The sequence below is a fragment of the Phasianus colchicus genome, chromosome 9 (genome assembly GCF_987193195.1).
Source record: "Phasianus colchicus chromosome 9, bPhaCol1.hap1.1, whole genome shotgun sequence".
In the NCBI taxonomy this organism is placed as follows: domain Eukaryota; kingdom Metazoa; phylum Chordata; class Aves; order Galliformes; family Phasianidae; genus Phasianus; species Phasianus colchicus.
The window spans coordinates 29,331,412-29,349,478 of NC_143444.1; the positions used below are offsets into that span (position 1 = coordinate 29,331,412).

An 18,067-nucleotide genomic window follows, 5' to 3' on the forward strand; every position below is an offset into this window, starting at 1 on the left:
CTTTTTTAGTGTTTCTTTAGAATTTTGGGAAACTGCAGAACAGGGGCTGTTTTGTAACCAGTTAAACTTGGGTTATGCTCTGTGAATGAGGAAGTGATGCACAGAAATAATTATTTGAATCTAAGCCATACTGTCATATTCACTTCACCTCATCTGGATGTGCAAAAAGGAATAAAAGTACTATTGGTAATTCTGGTTGGTTTCTGGTTAAACAGGTAGTATGAATCCCCAGAAGCAAAAATAAGTGACATATCATTTAACTCATAATTTTCTTTTATATAAGATCTAAGAAAATAGCCACAAAGGAAGAGAAGTGTTTTGTAGCAATAATACAAATTTAGGGCTATTAGGTTCTTTTACTCAAGGTGGATCAGGCAGTGGTTTTGAGAAGATGATTTTTAGAACAACTGTATAGTAGTGGATTAAGAAACAGTCACTAAAAATAGATTTTTCACCCAAGTTTTCCTTCATGAAATATATATGTATATAGGTATTCTATTTTCTACAATATACACTTACTTGAAAGTAAAAAATATAAGCAATACCAATGTTTTATTTAAGTAGCCATAGTCTCGGAATTAGAAAATGAAAATAATTGTTTGAGTTGATAATGTCTAGTAAAATAATTTTCTTAAGGCTTCCTAGCTTATTTCCTTTTCACCCACTAGTCCAACTAGAGGTAAGATTTCATGTTGTATCAGTGTCTACATTGTCAGTTGAAAACAAATGTAAACACTGTATTGCATAGAACTTGAAAAGTTGCACTAATTTTTAAACTTCTTTTTGTTTTATTTCTTTGGAAATGATTCTTTTATATTCACATAAAGATTTTTAAAATGAATTCATTGGTGTCTTTTTTCTCAGTTATGCCCTTAGCTAATGCAAGCATCCATTCTTCTAGGCAATGTATGAAATAATTTTGTGCTGTTCCAGTCACACTATATCAAGTATAACCTTACAGGATGTTGTCTTGCAGCAACAAATTGGAGGTGTGATGCCCTTCCCAGTTCATTCCTGCTTTAAGTTCTGCTTCCTTGTTCAGCTAATTGCTTCTAGTAATCGTCTGAGAAGGGGGCAGGTGAAGTGGGAAGGTTAAAAGCTGCTAGAAATTAGCTCTTGAATGACTTAAGTAATTGCTTATTGCTACTGAAAGAAGTTCAGATTTCTGCATGCTCTCCTCAGCCACACCTAATATGGCAGCTCTCGGCTCATTATTACTTGGAAAAGAAGACTTGAGAGTGAAGATCAGCAGGAGAAAAGAGCCTAGTTTCCTTCAAGGTCCCCATTTCTGACCTGTTTTTACCAGAGCTTGTAAGGCTGCTCAGGCCAAGGATTAGGATACAGACACGTAAGCAAGCACTTCTATTACCTTGGTCTGTGAGGAGGGGAGCTGGGGACTATCTTGTGAAGAAGGGACTTTGAGCTGGTGGAAGTAGCCCAGTGAGGGGGAAGTGAATGGCCAGATAGAGAAGAATTGTTTTTCATCATTCCAGAGGCAGGACTAAAGCATTTTAATCCATCAAAGAATAGAAATGAAGGTGTTTATTTCAGAGAGAGGGAAGGAAAGAGGCTGTCAGCTGTGAATGTTTTCAGCCCCTCAGCTTGAGGGGAGCTGCTGCTGCCTTCCTGAGCATTGGAAGAGCGAGTAAAGGGTGCTGGGTGCAGGAGGAAACAGCAGTGGCTGCATGGCAGCTAGGGTGTGGGGAGAAGAGGGTCAGGAAGGCCTCATTACCCATCGAGTAGGAAACCTGCTCAAGGTTCCTGTATTGTATCAATGTGTTTTTTTTGTTTCCTAGAGAACTTTCTCACATCTCTTCCTTACAGTGAAACAGGATCCACAAGTGCCAGAAATATCATCTTCGTCCAAACTGTTGTCTGGAAATGTGCTATGTGCAAGCTACAGAACTGTGCTTGGTCACTGTGCAACTTTGGGAGAAATGGTGTGCCTCTTCTTTCCTGGGCAGCTCTGCAGTGTCAGCTCAACCTTCCCAGCTGCCTCCTAACCAGGTGTGGAGAAGATGATTCAGGCTTGGGGGAGAGGTGGAGAGAGGAGAACGAATTTAGCTTATTCTAGGAGACAGAGTTCACAATTTCTATACCACCACGCGTAGATGATTTATAAACGGATGTCAGAAATAGTTCTTGCTCTCCTCCACGTAACTGTCACTGCATTGATTGCAGTGGTGTGGCAGAACACAGCCACCAGCCTTGGTGGTTTTCCTGCTGATTTGCTCATAGAGCTCGTGTCATGAATATTCATCAGCTCTGCATGAATGGCCTGTGCTGTTCCCGTGCCCTCCTTTCTGCTAAGGGAGAGCTGGTGCTGTGCAGCTCACCATGGCTCTGCACACCACCCCCTGCTGCCCCAAATGCTGGCACGGCTGGAGACTGCAGGCAGTGCTGAAAAGGCTGTGCTGGTCATCGCTTTGCAAAACGCTTCACATCAAAAATGTTTCAGTTGGGATTTATTAATGCTCAAGAGAGGGAGATGTCACAAGGCAGTGTGGCATTTTTCTTTTGACAAATTGCTTTCCTAAGATCAAAGTAGGAACTGTTTGCAATTACTACTTCTACAGTATAGTAAGATGAGCTCAGGGGTTGCTCTCTGCCAGTACTGATCCCCAGCTGTGAGGTATGGCCATCTAGCATGGAATTAAGAAAGTCCTGAGCTCCTCATTCACTGGCAGTGCTGGCATGCAAGCCCAGAAGTGCCCCAGCGCATCACATACCAATCATCTTTCTCATCTGAAACAGTGTGCAAGATCTGCTTGTAAAAAGAAACTATTCTGCAATTGCTTAGAAAGCAACAAAGCATGTAAGTAGGTTTTTACCATGGCCTATGGTGGCTGATGAGTACTCAGTCTGTGCCTGTGCCAAAGCTGAGAGTTCTCCTTCTGAGAGCAGTGGCTGTGCTCCCTAGCGAGGCACTGCACAGATCTTGTAGGGCCGCGGGGCCAAGGTCATGCCCACAATGAATTTGAGGTCGAGGATGGTGTCTGGGGGAGCCTGGAAGGTGAATTTCTGGAGCAGAGCCGTGAAGAAGAGGAAGAGCTCGGCGCGGGCCAGCAGCTCACCCAGGCAGGCGCGCTTCCCTGCGGAGACAGCCACCCAGCGCCCATTCAGCCCTGCTGGCTGCCCAGCTGCTTTCTCTGCTGAAAAGCCTTGGCACACACCTCCTGCAGGAACATCACCCTACCCACATCCCCATGCCCACCTTACATTTCCAGCACCAGGACTGCCATCCCAGCTGAGCCCCCCATGGAGCTGTAGCCTGGTCTGCCCCCAGCTGGGTGACTTAATGAGGGCATGGGTATGTAAACGTATATGCACACATTTTATCCTACCCTGCTGGGATGAGCAGTGCTTCACCTGCAGTCCTCGTGTGCCTTTCCATGCTCCAAGGAATAGAGCCGAAGCACCAGAGAAAGTCCAAGGAATAGAGCCAAAGCACCAGAGAAAGAGTGTCATGCGTGGGCAGGAAATTGGAGATGTTCAAATCACTCTCCACCAGGAAGCTGGTGCCAGGCTGCCAGGACCCTGTGGTGGTGGCAGCAAAGCCCACTGACTTCAGCTGTGTGGGACTAGGAGCATAGAACACTGCTCTCATCTTGCTGATTGCATTTTTGGGGTCTCCAGCATTTTTCATTGCAAAGGAAGGGACTGCTTTTCACCAATATGGGCAGTGGGCAAGCAGCATCTCCCATGGACACACCTAATGTCTGCACTAATTTGTTCAGGGTCTCCTTTGTGCTGCTGGAAGTCTCAACCCCATGTTTCAGCACAGAAGCATCAAACTGCAGCTGGTCTTACCTATAGAAAATGGCATAAATGCCTCCCTTTTCCAGAACTGACCATCCTTCAGGAAGTGCTGGGGATTAAAACTGTGAGGGGTTTCCCACTCCTTCTTGTCAAGCATCACAGAGGACAGATTTGGGATTACAATAGTGCCCTGCAAAGAAGAAAATCACTTTGCACTTTCTCTGCCACTGCCAACAGGAGGGAAATATTTACTTTCCTGTGTGCTTGCCATGAAGAGCATCCATATTCAAATCTATCACCAGTATTTTTTTCATCAGGGGTGATCCCTGGGTGGCATAAGGATGCTGCTGGTCCCTTTGTGGACTGGGAAATGAGAGTGTTCTCCTAAGGACTTGTCTGATGCGTAGTGAAGTTACCTTGGGCAGATGGAAACCAGCCAGGTCTGTGTCCTTCATCGCCTCTCTAGGCAAACTGAAAGGGATGATGTTGCCTTTCCTCTGCACTTCATGGATGACGGCGTTGGTGTAGGGCATGTTGTCCCTGTCCTCCAGGGCTGGCTGCCGTGTCTGCCCAATGACAGCATCGATCTCGGCTTGCACACGGGCTGTTTGGAAAAAAGAAGGATCAGCTATTGTGCAGTAAAGCCATCGATCCCCTGGGGCCATCATGTTGTTTTTGTGGTTTGTCTCCCCCAAGGATCATCCCATATCAATCATGTATCACCAGGGCATTCGTGTGCTTTCATCTTCAAGTACTAAATGGGCCCTGAGCTCTGTGCAGTGCACTTGTCACCTCTGCCAGAATGCCTGGAGTCTCCAGTCATTGTTGGTGAGGTTGCCCCTTTTGTCTCTTGGTATTACAATATTAGAAGGGCAAGGATTATCATAGCAGAGGCATGTGCCTGAATGCAAAAAAAAAAAAAAAAAAAACCACAAAAAAACACAAAAACCAAAAACAACAAACTACCAAACTTTCCTGTACAAAACTTGCAAGAGTACTGAGGGATTCACATAATAGCAAGGGTTGGAAGAGATCACTAGGGATCATTGAGTTCAACTCTCCTGCTTAAGCATGTTTCCTAGGTCACACGGGTAGACATCCAGATATGTCTTGAGTATCTGCAAAGGAGGAGATAGCTCAAGCACTCTGGAAAGTCTTTTCCAGTGCTCTGTTACCTCTACGGTAAAGAAATTCTTCCACATATTTGTGTGGAACTTCCTCTGTTCCAGTTTTTGGCCATTCCTCCTTTTCCTGTACTAAACAACACTGAAAAGAGTCTGGCCTCATGCAATTGCCTCCCACACTTTAAGTATTTATAAACACTGATTAGATCCCCTCTCAGTCTCCTCTAACCTGAAGAGAGCCAAGTCTCTCAACCTTTCCTCATAAAGGAGATAATTCAGGCCCTTTATCACCTTTGTCATCCTCCACTATGGACACTTTGTCTTTCCACTAGGAGAGACCTGGTTTTTTTTGTTTGTTTGTTTGTTTTTTTTTTGGTTTTTTTTTTTTAACTGAGGAGCCCAGAACTGGACACAGTATTTCAGATGTGGCATCACCAGGGCAGAGCAGAAGGGAGGATCACCTTTGTTGATCTGCTTGCAACACTCTTTTAAATGTACCTCAGGATACCATTGGCTGTCTTGGCCACAAGTGCACACTGTGGGCTCATGGCCAACCTGTTATCCACCCCTGTGTGGAAGGACCCCTTAGTCCTCCTTGGCAGAGCTCCTCTCCACTAGGTCATCCCTGAACTGTAGTACTGTTTCTTGCAGTTCTCTGCAGGTGCAAAACTCTACACCTGCTTTTTAAGTTGAATCTTATCAAGTTTCTCTCCTCTCCTGCCCCAAGCAGAATATCTCACCAAGCTACAGAAGATAGCCACAGGACTGTGCATGTTCTACTCATACCTTGAATTTCTGGATATATGGCCATAAACAGCAGGGCCCAGCGGACGGTTGTGGAGGTGGTCTCAGTCCCAGCAGAAAACAGGTCAAGAGTGCACGCAACCAGGTTATCCTCACAGAAATCACTGCCATTGGGCTTCAGAAAATCAAGTGTTAGTGCCATGTTAAAAGCAAGAACTTCCTCAAAATCAGACTCAGTCCTGCCTCAAGGGTTTTGGCAGAAGCTGCTGGCCCTCTGCATCCTCATCCCTCCAGTGGATGCCCCAAACCCGATGTTCATCCTGAGCTCAGATATGGACACACCAGCAGCTCAGGTGCAGAATTTGATTTTTTTTCTCAGCCCTCGTGATCTCCATCACCCACTGGGGAAGGGCTTGCTCCACACTGCTGACCTTGGCCATCTCCTGCAGGTAGCTGTCGATGAAGTCTCGGCTCTCTGAGAGGTTCAGGTCTTCCTTGTGTTTGCTGATCTTCTCTTTCACAAAACCTTTCATCAGCCTCCAGTTTTCAAAAATGGTTTGGTGAGATCCTGGGAAGTACTTCATTATGGAGGGAAAAGCATTGTACAGCTTTGGAAAAAGAAAGGAAAATTGAATAAAGGACTTGAAAAGCCTACAAAGCCACAACCCTACAATGCAGGAGTAGATGGAATTAACTCATCACCAAAAGAGCACTACAAAGTATTGCTGTCTCCACTGTCAGAGAGATTACTGCATTCTTCACAGTTATAGCAAGAAGCTTCGTGCTCAGTGGACAGGAGCAGTGATGAAAGAAAGCAATGTGAGCATTGCACAGCTTGAGAATGTGGCAGAAATAAATTACACACAGATGAACTTGGTGTAATGGAAAGAGGAATAGCAATGAGTGCTCTTGGAAACCTTAGCATCACTCCTTCCCATAACCTCTCCCAGGGACCTGCCCAAACCCTCTGCTGTATTCACTTCCTTCCCAAAGCACAGGAAAACTATCAAGGGTAGCTCAGCTTTGTGATCACTGGGGACTGCATCAGCACCAGGACATCTTCAGGGAAGAAGAGGAGCCACAAAGCTGTGGGAAACACCAAAGAAACTCTCATGGTTCCAGAGCAGGAAAAAACATCTCCTGGGCTTGGCCAGCCCCCGCACCTGTTGAAGGTCTCACCTTGAGCAGCGTGTGCAGTTTTGAATGCTGCACTATGTAAGGACATAGAACTATCAGAAAGCATCCAAATGAGTACTACGAAGATGAAGAAGGGTCTACAAGCCCAACGCGTGAGGGTTGGGGAGGTCTGTTGTTTAGTTCACCATAAAGAAGGCCTCATGGTGGCCCCCAACTCTTCATGGCAGCCTGCACCTTGTTGCAGGGAGTGGAGGGTCAGCACTGAGCTCTGCTCTTTGGTGAGAGCAATAGGATGGAGCAGTGCGAGGGGAGGGACAGGCAGGGTGCAAGGAAAAGGTGAGCATAGAACTGCTTCTTAGGGCAGTGGGCATGGTCCTGGGCTGCCAAAGCTCAGGGAGCACTGGGACACCACCTACAGGCAAAGAATTTGGGTTTTCAGTGTTCCTATGTGGAGACAGGAACTGGACTTAATGGCCGTTGTGGGTCCCTTCCCAACTTGGTATGCCCTCTGAAAGTGCACAGGTTTTCAGGTTTACTCCAAAAAAGAAAGGGTGGCCATGCTGATGGTGCTGGGGGCACAGGGGCTGTACCTGGCTCATTATCTTCCCATGGAGGGTAACAGTCTCATCCATCAGCCGCAGCAAGTTTTGGAAGTTCTCATCATGGTATTCAAACCGATTGCCAAAGGTGATGGAACAGATGATGTTTGAAACAGCATTGTTGATTTTAAAGTGAGGGTTGAAAGGATTTCCTGGAGAAGGAAAAGAGGGAACAATCAATTCTCTTCCGGTCTCCACAGACAAGAGGAATAAAGTGCCATCATCAGAGGAAAATACTCAACAAGTGAAATGAAAGATACTGGGTGGGCACCTTCTTGGAGATGCTTGTTTACTTAGAAAGGAAGATGTGAAGCAGCTTCAGAAGAGCAAACATCTTTGGCATTAATTGAGAATATTGATGTTAGCTAGCCCATGGAATTTCCCAGAGATCTCAAAAGGAGCAATAGACAAAGTTGGGCTAAGAATACTGTTTTGAATGTTAGACAGCTGCATCTATCAGTTAATCTGAGGGCAGAAGGAGTCTGAGATGCTGGCAGATTGCTAGTATTACTTATGAGATGAAGAGAAAGAGGATGTTGGTGTGTTAGTTGGCAACTGGCTGAAAGTGAGCTAGTTGTGTGGCCAAGAATGCAAATAGCATCTGGGCTCATATCAGATATAGCGGAGTCAGCAGGGTAGTGATTGTTCCTCTGGGCTCAGTACTGGTGAGGCCACATCTTGGGTGCTGTAGCAATTGGACAGATCAATACAATGGGAAAGGTGTTACAATAAAGATGCGATGACAAAAGAAGCAGCATAATAGAGAAGTGCTATAAAGGATAGGAAAAAGATTGCTCACCTGTAGCAGAAGATTTCAGGTTCACAGAGGAAAGGCTTACCAAGAAGAGATCTCTAAGAGATCCTTCCTCAGTGGCTGTCAGCCCTTAAATGAGGTCTAAGAGAGGTGCAGCCAGGCTCCACCCCTTCCAGTCACACAGCTGAATTGCTTTCACCTGCTTCCAGGGCTGAGTGGGTCCTTTCCCCAGGTGCTCAATCAGTGGTTCAGGCCATGACTCAGCATCTCCCATACAGGTGCTGAGTTGAGTTTTGGGCAAGAAAGACATTGAAGCCCTGGAGCATGTCCAGAGAAGGGGAATGAAGCTGTGAAAGGTCTGGAAAACAACTCTGATAGCTAGCTGCAAAGGGAACTGGAATGGTTCCCTTTCTCAGTATGGAGAAGAGAAGGCTTAGGGGATACTTTATTGCCCTCTTCGTCTCCCTGAAAAGAAGCTGGAGCAAGGTGGGGTTTGGCCTAACTTCCTAAATAACAATGATAGGACAAGAGATAATAGCCTTAAGTTTTTCCATGGGAGGTTCAGGATGGGTATTCCAAAAAATTTATTTTCAGAAGGATTGATCAGACATTGGCATATGGTTCCAGAGAGGTCATGGAGTCACCATCCCTGGAGGTTCTCAAGAAAAAGGAACTGTGGCACTGAGAGGAATGATTAGTGGACATACTGAGGATGGGTAGGGGTTGGAATTGGTGATCTTAGAGGTTGTTTCCAACCATAGTGATTCTGTGGTTCTATGATTTTTCAGCAGACATTAGCATAGGGAAAATTAAAATGGTCTAAGCTGGATTCTGCTGAGGGAAGTGGTCCTCACCCTGCTCATCCCTGAACGCATCCGTGAGGAATCGGCACTCCTCCTGGATCCGCTCCTCCAGGCTCCTCTTCCCCAGGCCAAAGTTTCGGAGGGTGGTCAAGGTGAACCTTCTCTGCTGCTTCCACAGGTGCCCATTGGAGGAGATCAGCCCTGCAGAAGCAATCCAGAGTGAGCTGGAGATGCTCTCAGCAAGGGGAAGAAACTGGAGGACATGTGCCTTGATAAATGAGGAGGAGTTGTGAAAGTAGCTATGTTCAGAGTGAATGTGAAGCCACAACATTTCCCCCAACTTTCATCCTGGTATGTCCAAAAGAACGATGCTTTCACCGTGTTTCAGGTATGTGTAACTACTGATAACTCACCCAATTTGTTGAAGACCTCTCTGCTGATAGGAATTTCTGGGCGATCCATGAAGTTCTCTCCCTGGGTCACAAGGGCTTCCTTGATAATTTGCAGCCCATTTAAAATCACAAAAGACTGGGTGCCTACTTGCATGCTGAAGATATCTCCATGTTCTTCAACAATCTGGGAAGGGGTTAAATATATAGAATGGGATTGATTTACAAGGATTTTTTTTTCCTGGTATGCTGTACCCATAGGGAAGGACTGGGAGATTTGAAATCAAAATAGGGCAAGCTGAACCTGTGATAAAGATTGGCTTGATTGTGTGCAGTCTTTTTCCTTGTTTCCTGAATCAGTGTTAAGGAGTAGATGTAAAACCTTCCAGGTTGCATTTTTGAGGGTTTGCAATACTCAAGTGAGCAAGAGTTTTCAGCTGTTTTTAACTCCCTTTCCAGTCACCCTTGTCCTCACACCCACGTATGGATGCAAGGGAAGTCATGGCGCTGTCTCATGCCCTTTGCCCAAAGGACTCTGGTTCTGTATTCCAAGGCAAACCTTATCAAAGTTGCAGCTGATCAAGGGCCAACCTACTTCCCACTCGTGGAAAACTCCCTGTGGGCCACTGGATTTAATGTGATTGGGTTGGGTGGGTCCCCTCACCATGCTGAAAATCCCCTTACCTTTGCTGTTGTGGCCAAGGGGTCTTTGGCGAACATAAACTGCACGTTTCCCAGGAAAGGGAAGGAAAAAGGACCGGGGGGGAAATCCTTCGGCTTTCTCCTCTTCATGTAGTCAGAGACGAGCAGGAAGACGAAGAGGAAGACGAAGAGCATCTGCAGGGAGATGCTGTCCCAGAGGAAGCGCAGCATGGTGCGGCTGCAGCTGTGGGCACAAACGCAGAGGGGCTCGGGCCGGCCCGGCCTCGGGGCTGCCTTCGGGCTGCCGCTTCCTCAGCCTCAGCCACAGCCGCTCGCCAAAGCCCTTCGCGACGCCACGCGAGCCACGCATCTCTCATCTCGCCAACAACAGCCCACCCTCAGCGCACCGGCAGCTCCCCGCTCCGCTCCCGTCTCCCACCGCCGCCTTCCGACAGCCCGGCGGCTCCCGCCCGTCCCTCACCGTCACGGTCCCCGCTCGCGGCCACCGCCTCCCCGCCGCGCACAGCCGCAGGCGGAGCCGGGCCACGAGGGACGCGAGATAAGGCTGCGCGGAGCTCCCACAGAGCCTCTGGCTCACGGGCCGAGGCTCCGCTGCCACGGGGCGGTGCCGGCAGGGCGCAGATGGCGCTGAGCGCTGCCGAGGGACGAGCGCGTCCTGCCCGCCGGTGACACCGGCCCCGCTCCCGGCCCGTCCCTTCCCCGTCGAGATTTGTTTTGCTGCCGGCTGAGAACTGCCTCGTTCCCGTCGCGCTGCGCGGCCGCAGCCCGCACTCGTGATGCGGGGGGCGGTGCGGGCTGCTTCTCTTTGGGGGACGGCAGCTGTGGCCAAGGATTTACCCGGCTGAAGGCGCTGCTCGGAGGCGCCCGAGTGCCGTTGCGCAGCGAATCTGCTGCGGTCCTATGATCAACTTTAATAAGTTAAAGCTTTTCGTGGAACTTTAAGCGTTCCCCTGTACTCACATGGGATGCTCCGCTTTTACGATGAAGATCTTCACGGCTTTTGCCTTGTTGAAAAATCAATGCGGAAGAAAAGAATAGGAAGACTGCACCCATTTGTTCCCTCCCATGATGCAGTGTGGGTAGATAAGGAAGCAATAGAGTGTAAAATAAAAGGGAAGTGATTAGTATTTGTTTGCTCACGCAGTGCTAATAGGAGAGCTGTTTCCATGCCCCGGAGATCAGGCCTGCACCAGAGAGCAGAAGTCAAGAGAAGCCACTGTGGAGCCTGGAACAGCATTAGAAAATCACATATTCACACACATGAATAAAGTCTGCAGATATTTTGTGTGTGTTAAAACACGGCAGGATTGAAGCAGCCAGTGGGAAGTTCTGTCATTTCCTATTTGCTCTTCTAAAGAAGGAAAAGGAGGAACATAAGGTCTGGAGAGTCAACTGAACATCCCCATTTCTGCTGTGCAGGGAAGGTGTGGGAGGCCCTCAGTGGAAGCAGGAGAGGAGGACAGCAGCAGTAGCATGCTGCACTTCAGCCAGTGCCAGGGTTTGGTTAGAGCAGGGTCAGGAATCATCCTGCATTGAGAGGGAAGCTGCCAGGCCTCCTGCATTGTATCAGTGGGTTTGTGTGGTTCCCAGGGCGTGTTCTCCCATCTCTATATTATGAATCTGCAAAACAGGAGCCCTGAGCATCAGACATATCACCTTTGCCCAACCTATTGTCTTCCAGCCACCTGTCTGGCACAGAGAAATAGAGGATGGGGCAGGGCCACAGGATGATGTTTAGTAATGATTTATTGATGTGCTAAAATGAGAGATGATACAAGTTATGTTTGTATTGTATTTCTTACAAATTATTTTCCAGAGATCCAAGTTAAAAAACATTTCTGATTGCTACTGGTATTAATGTTGTACCGCAAGGGCTGCTGCTGTGTTCTGATAGATCTGGGTCACAGCCCAACAAAGGCAACCTCTAACACTGCAGATTTTCTTGTTGCTATGAAGTACGGCCATCCAGCATAGAATTAAGAATATCCCGAACTCTTCATTCATTGACAGTGCTGTGCTACAAGCCCAAAAGTGCCCCAGCGCATCACATACCAATCATCTTTCTCATCTGAAACAGTGTGCAAGATCTGCTTGTAAAAAGGAATTACTCTGCAATTGCTTAGAAAGAAATAAAGCTGCTGATGAGCCCAAAGCAGCCAGGGAGGGCTGCTTGTGGAACTGCTCCAAAGCCAAGAAGTTCCCCTCTCAAAAACAGTGGCTGTGCTCCCTAGCGAGGCACTGCACAGATCTTGTAGGGCCGTGGGGCCAAGGTGATGCCCACAATGAATTTGAGGTCGAGGATGGTGTCCGGGGGAGCCTGGAAGGTGAATTTCTGGAGCAGAGCCGTGAAGAAGAGGAAGAGCTCGGCGCGGGCCAGCAGCTCACCCAGGCAGGCGCGCTTCCCTGCGGAGACAGCCGCCCAGCGCCCATTCAGCCCTGCTGGCTGCCCAGCTGCTTTCTCTGCTGAAAAGCCTCGGCACACGCCTCCTGCAGGAACATCACCCTGCCCACATCCCCATGCCCACCTTACATTTCCAGCACCAGGACTGCCATCCCAGCTGAGCCCCCCATGGAGCTGTAGCATGGTCTGCTCCCAGCTGGGTGACTTAATGAGGGCATGGGTATGTAAACGTATATGCACACATTTTATCCTACCCTGCTGGGATGAGCAGTGCTTCACATGTAATCCCTATGTGCTCAGCTGTGCTCCAAGGAATGGAACCAAAGCTCCACAGAAAGCATGCCATGCTTTGGCAGGAAATTGGAGATGTTAAAATCATTCTCCACAAGGAAGCTGCTGGCCAGGACAGGGCACCCTGTGGTGGTGGTGGCAAAGCAGATTGACCTCAGCTGTGCATTACTGGGAGCACAGAGCTCTGTTCTCACCTTGCCGAATGCATTTCTGGGGTCTCCAGCATTTTTCTAGGCTCCTGTGTTTGTGAATAAAGGGCTAAGAGATGGGAGTGGTTCTTTGAGTTGCCTGCATGGTCATTGCGAAGGAAGGGTTTAGTTTGCACCGTTATGGGCAGTAGGCAAGCAGCACCTCCCATGGGTGCAGTCAGTGCTTGCTGTTTCCATCACTAATTTGCTCAGGGTCTCCATTTGCAGCTGGAAACCCCATCTCAGTGCTTCAGCACAGTAACATCAAACTGCAGCAAATCTTACCTATAGAAAATGGCATAAACGCCTCTCTTTTCCTGAACTGCCCGTCCTTCAGGAAATGCCCAGGGTTAAAACTGTGAGGTGTTTCCCATTCCTTCTTGTCAAACATCACAGAGGTTAGATTTGAGATCAAAATAGTGCCCTGGTACAAGAGAAAGAAAATTGCTTTGAACTCTCTCTGCCACTGCACCAAGAGAGTGTTTTAACCTCCCCTTTTGCTTGCCATGAAGATGATCCATAGTCAAAATTTGTCATAAGCATGTGTTCATCTTTTTTTTTTTCTTGCCTGGCCATATTTTCCTACTTCTTGGCTGTTTGATCAAGATATACCTGCACTTTTCTTTCGTCATCATTTTTTTGTCCAAAGTTCCTGTAAGAAAAGTCTGCATGAGGAGGGCTCTATTCCTTGAGGACGCATATGGATGCCTCACCTCATGGCTTTCATTCTGGACACTGAGGATGCAGTGTGCTAGAAAGTGGTTTTGGGACAGCAAAATATGATCTACAGGAGCGACCTCCGTAAGGGGCAGCGATGCTGCATTTTTCTCCCAGCAGGAATGGGGAAATGGGAGTCTCCTCTTAGCGACTCAGTGCTAGGGATTGGTGTTACCTTGGGCACCCGGAAGCCAGCCAAGACTGTGTCTTTCACCGCCTGTCTCGGCACATTAAAAGGGATGATGTTGCCTTTCCTCTGCACTTCATGGATGACGGCATTGGTGTAGGACATGTTGTCCCTGTCCGCCAGAGTTGGCTGCCTTGTCTGCCCAATAACAGCATCAATCTCAGCTTGCACACGGGCTGTTTGGAAAGAGCAATGATCAGCTATGGTACAGCAAAGCCATGGATCTCCTGGGGACACCATGAACTTTTTGCTATGCAAGTCTTCAAAGGACCATCCCAGGTCAAGCACGTGCCACCAGGACACTCGTGGTACTTCTCTGCATGTTCATCACTCAAGCTGCTGAATGGACCCTACGTTCCCTTCAAAGCCTCTTTCGCTTCTGCTATAAAGCCCTCAGAGATCTCCAGTGCTTGTGGAGGAAGTGCCTGTGTTTGGTTCTTGGTCCCAGATTAAAGTATTACAGAATTACCAGGGAAAGTTTTAAAACAGCTTAGACGTGTGCCTGAATACGGAGGAAAGCATTTGTTCCTCATTTGTACGAGTACAGAGGGATTCCTGTTTTTCCTTTCAGCCAAAAGGAGTCTCTTACCAAGGTTTAAAAACAAGAAAAGCACAGCCCTGCTGCTATGTGTACCTTGAATTTCCGGATACATGGCCATATACAGCAGGGCCCAGCGGATGGTTGTGGAAGTGGTCTCAGTCCCAGCAAACAGTAGGTCAAAAGCACATGCCACCAGGTTATCCTCACAGAAATCACTGCCACTGGGCTTCAGAAAATCAAGTGTTAGTGCCACAAGACCAGCAAGGACTTCCTCAACACCCCACACAGTTCTGCCCCAAGGCTTCTGGCAGAAGCTGCATTCTCATCCCTCCAGTGGATGCCCCAAACCTGATGTCCATCCTGAGCTCACATATGGACACACCAGCAGCTCAGGTGGGAAATTTGGTTTGTTTCTCAGCCCTCCTGATCTCCAGTCCCCACAGGGGAAGGAAGGGCTTGCTCCACACTGCTGACCTTGGCCATCTCCTGCAGGTAGCTGTCGATGAAGTCTCGGCTCTCTGAGGGGTTCAGGTCTTCCTTATGTTTGCTGATCTTCTCTTTCACAAAACCTTTCATCAGCCTCCAGTTTTTAAATATGGTTTGGTGAGATCCTGGGAAGTACTTTATTACGGAGGGAAAAGCATTGTAGAGCTTTGGAAAGAAAAAGAGAAGAGCAAATTGAATTAAGGATAGAAAACCCCTCCTGTTTTCAAGACTTGAAAAACCTGAAAAGCCACCGCCCTAAAATGCTGGAGTAGATGGAATTAACTTAGATATCTCCGGAGGAACATGACAAAGGATTGGTATCTCTATTTCACAATGGAGTGACTAGTGTGTTCCTCAGTCACAGCAGGGAGCTTGGCACTCAGGGGTCAGGAGCAGTGATGTGAGGGGAAAGAGAATGTGCAAGCACTGCATAGCTTGAAAATACGGCTGAAAGAAACTACTTGCTGATATAAACTGTGTGGGGAATGGCAACAACATCCTTGATTTGTTCAGTGTTGCTCCTTCTCAAAACCTATCCTAGAGAGATTTTGGGGTCTACAGTATAAAAAGGATATAAAACTGCCAATGAGTGTTCAAAGGAGTGCTGTGTCAGTGCTGAAGCGCCTACAAGTCAAGGTGTGTAAGGATCAGATGAGGTCCCTTGCTTTGTTCATCAGGAGGAGGAGGGCTGTACCTGGCTCATTATGTTCTCGTGGAGGGTAACAGTCTCATCCATCAGCCGCAGCAAGTTTTGGAAGTCCACATCATGGTATTCAAACCGATTGCCAAAGGTGACGGAGCAGATGATGTTTGAAACAGCATTGTTGATTTTAAAGTGAGGGTTGAAAGGATTTCCTGGAGATGGAAAAGCAAACAATCAATTTTCTATCCATGTCCACAGAAAAGGAGAAGAAAGCACCTTCATCAGTGGAAAATATTCAATAAGTGAAATGAGTGGCCCTCAGCGGGCACCTTCTTGGGGATGGTTGGTTTCTTTGGAAAAGAAGATGTGAAATGGTTGCAGAAGAGCAACCACCACTGGAATTAACTGAGGACATTTCTTGGGGCTGTTGACATCAATGTTCTAAAAGTTTCAAATGGAGTGATAAACCAAAGGTAGGCAAAGAGTAATGTTTTGAGTGTAACTTAGCTGCATCTATCAGTTAATCTGAGGACAAAACACCTGTAGAAAGAATCTGGGATGCTAGCATTCCCTGTGAGATGAGGTATTTTTCAGCAGGTATTAGCATCAGGGAAGCGAAAACAGTCCAAGGTGGATTCTGCCTTCAGTGCAACTGCTGAGGGAAGTGGTCCTCACCCTGCTCATCCCTGAACGCATCCGTGAGGAATCGGCACTCCTCCTGGATCCGCTCCTCCAGGCTCCTCTTCCCCAGGCCAAAGTTTCGGAGGGTGGTCAAGGTGAACCTTCTCTGCTGCTTCCACAGGGGTCCCCTGGAGGAGATCAGCCCTGGCAGAAGTATTCCACAGTGAGTGAAGGTAGATGTCCTCAGCAAGGGGAAGAAGACAGAGGGTATCAGCCTTGATAAAGGGAGCTCAAGCACGCTGGTGCCTCTGCTCACCATGAATGTCAAGCCATGGCATTGCCTCCAGCTTCCCTTCCGGTATATTTGAAAGCGCAACACATTAACAGTGGATTTCAGATATGCATTTAAATAGATAGATCACCCAATTTACTGAAGATATCTGCGTCGAGAGGAATTTCAGGGCGATCCATGAAGTCCTCTCCCTGGGTCACAAGAGCTTCCTTGATCAGTGGAAGTCCATTTACGATCACAAATGACCGGGTGCCTGCTTGCAAACTGAAGATATCCCCAAGTTTTTCAGTAAGCTGTGCAAGGGGTAAGTAAATGAATAAATAAATGGGGATTAGTTTGCAATGACATTTTCTGAAGAAAGAACACATGCCCTGGCATCATCCACCCACAGGGAAGGACAGGCAGACTCGCAATGGAGACAGGGCAAGCTGAGCCTGAGAGAGATGTGGTTGCACAAGTGCAAGGATGTTGGCTTGATTGCACACAGCCCTGTTCCTCATTTCCTAAAGCAGATTTCAGGAGTTGCTGTAAAGCCTTCCAGGCTGCATTCTTCAGATTTTGCAAGACTCAACCGAGAAGGATTTTCCAGCCTTTGTTTAACTCCTTTTCCAAAAGGTTTTCCCATTAGACACATCTACAGCTGCAGATGAAATCATGGCACTACCCCATGCCCTTTGCCCAAAGGACTCTGGTTCTGTATTCCAAGGCAAACCTTATCAAAGTTGCAGCTGATCAAGGGCCAACCTACTTCCCACTCGTGGAAAACTCCCTGTGGGCCACTGGATTTAATGTGATTGGGTTGGGTGGGTCCCCTCACCATGCTGAAAATCCCCTTACCTTTGCTGTTGTGGCCAAGGGGTCTTTGGCGAACATAAACTGCACGTTTCCCAGGAAAGGGAAGGAAAAGGGACCGGGGGGGAAATCCTTCGGCTTTCTCCTCTTCATGTAGTCAGAGACGAGCAGGAAGACGAAGAGGAAGATGAAGAGCATCTGCAGGGAGATGCTGTCCCAGAGGAAGCGCAGCATGGTGCGGCTGCAGCTGTGGGCACAAACGCAGAGGGGCTCGGGCCGGCCCGGCCTCGGGGCTGCCTTCGGGCTGCCGCTTCCTCCGCCTCAGCCACAGCCGCTCGCCAAAGCCCTTCGCGACGCCACGCGAGCCACGCATCTCTCATCTCGCCAACAACAGCCCACCCTCAGCGCACCGGCAGCTCCCCGCTCCGCTCCCGTCTCCCACCGCCGCCTTCCGACAGCCCGGCGGCTCCCGCCCGTCCCTCACCGTCACGGTCCCCGCTCGCGGCCACCGCCTCCCCGCCGCGCACAGCCGCAGGCGGAGCCGGGCCACGAGGGACGCGAGATAAGGCTGCGCGGAGCTCCCACAGAGCCTCTGGCTCACGGGCCGAGGCTCCGCTGCCACGGGGCGGTGCCGGCAGGGCGCAGATGGCGCTGAGCGCTGCCGAGGGACGAGCGCGTCCTGCCCGCCGGTGACACCGGCCCCGCTCCCGTCCCGTCCCTTCTCCTTGGAGGATTAGTTTTGCCGGGCGCGCTGTTTTGCTGCCGGCTGAGAAGTGCCGCGTTCCCGTCGCGCTGCGCGGCCGCAGCCCGCACTCGTGATGCGGGGGGCGGTGCGGGCTGCTTCTCTTTGGGGGAACGGCAGCTGTGACTGCGGAGATGCGGAAGTGAGTGAAAGGAGCTGCTGCGTTCACCTGATAAACCTTTACGAGTTCAATC

At 48.6% G+C, this 18,067-nt stretch overlaps 2 protein-coding genes across 3 annotated transcripts; both read right to left on the bottom strand.

Moving 5' to 3' along the window:
* Positions 1-2,437: 2,437 nt before the first annotated feature.
* On the bottom strand, positions 2,438-10,182 carry LOC149916904 (cytochrome P450 2J2-like). Of its 2 annotated transcripts, none has more exons than XM_090146758.1 (9): positions 9,994-10,182; positions 9,334-9,496; positions 8,972-9,121; positions 7,355-7,515; positions 6,059-6,235; positions 5,670-5,802; positions 4,176-4,363; positions 3,811-3,949; positions 2,438-3,092 (listed from the first exon to the last, which is right to left on the bottom strand). In XM_090146758.1, the coding sequence occupies exons 1-9, from the start codon at positions 10,180-10,182 to the stop codon at positions 2,917-2,919; spliced, it is 1,476 nt and encodes a 491-aa protein (XP_090002884.1). In that variant the 3' UTR covers positions 2,438-2,916. The 2 variants fall into 2 exon arrangements, with proteins under 2 accessions (XP_090002884.1, XP_090002883.1); XM_090146757.1 differs by lacking the exon at positions 2,438-3,092 and adding an exon at positions 3,149-3,537.
* Positions 10,183-11,702: 1,520 nt separating this feature from the next.
* LOC116235297 (cytochrome P450 2J2-like) lies at positions 11,703-18,014 on the bottom strand. Its single transcript, XM_090146764.1, has 10 exons — positions 17,616-18,014; positions 17,177-17,378; positions 16,470-16,632; positions 16,102-16,251; positions 15,478-15,638; positions 14,772-14,948; positions 14,391-14,523; positions 13,745-13,932; positions 13,138-13,276; positions 11,703-12,375 (listed from the first exon to the last, which is right to left on the bottom strand). The coding sequence occupies exons 2-10, from the start codon at positions 17,363-17,365 to the stop codon at positions 12,200-12,202; spliced, it is 1,476 nt and encodes a 491-aa protein (XP_090002890.1). The 5' UTR covers positions 17,366-17,378; positions 17,616-18,014; the 3' UTR covers positions 11,703-12,199.
* Positions 18,015-18,067: the final 53 nt, after the last annotated feature.

Coding starts and splice junctions, on each gene's coding strand:
- LOC149916904 (XM_090146757.1), bottom strand. CDS start 10,182: ATGCTGCGCTTCCTCTGGGACAGCATCTCCCTGCAGATGCTCTTCGTC. Junction 9,497..9,993: donor CCTTGGCCACAACAGCAAAG/GTAAGGGGATTT, acceptor ACCCCTTCCCAG/ATTGTTGAAGAACATGGAGA. Junction 3,538..3,810: donor ATTTATGCCATTTTCTATAG/GTAAGACCAGCT, acceptor CCACCACCACAG/GGTCCTGGCAGCCTGGCACC.
- LOC116235297 (XM_090146764.1), bottom strand. CDS start 17,365: ATGCTGCGCTTCCTCTGGGACAGCATCTCCCTGCAGATGCTCTTCATC. Junction 13,933..14,390: donor CATGTATCCGGAAATTCAAG/GTACACATAGCA, acceptor CTTTCCAAACAG/CCCGTGTGCAAGCTGAGATT. Junction 12,376..13,137: donor GTTTATGCCATTTTCTATAG/GTAAGATTTGCT, acceptor CTGTCTCCGCAG/GGAAGCGCGCCTGCCTGGGT.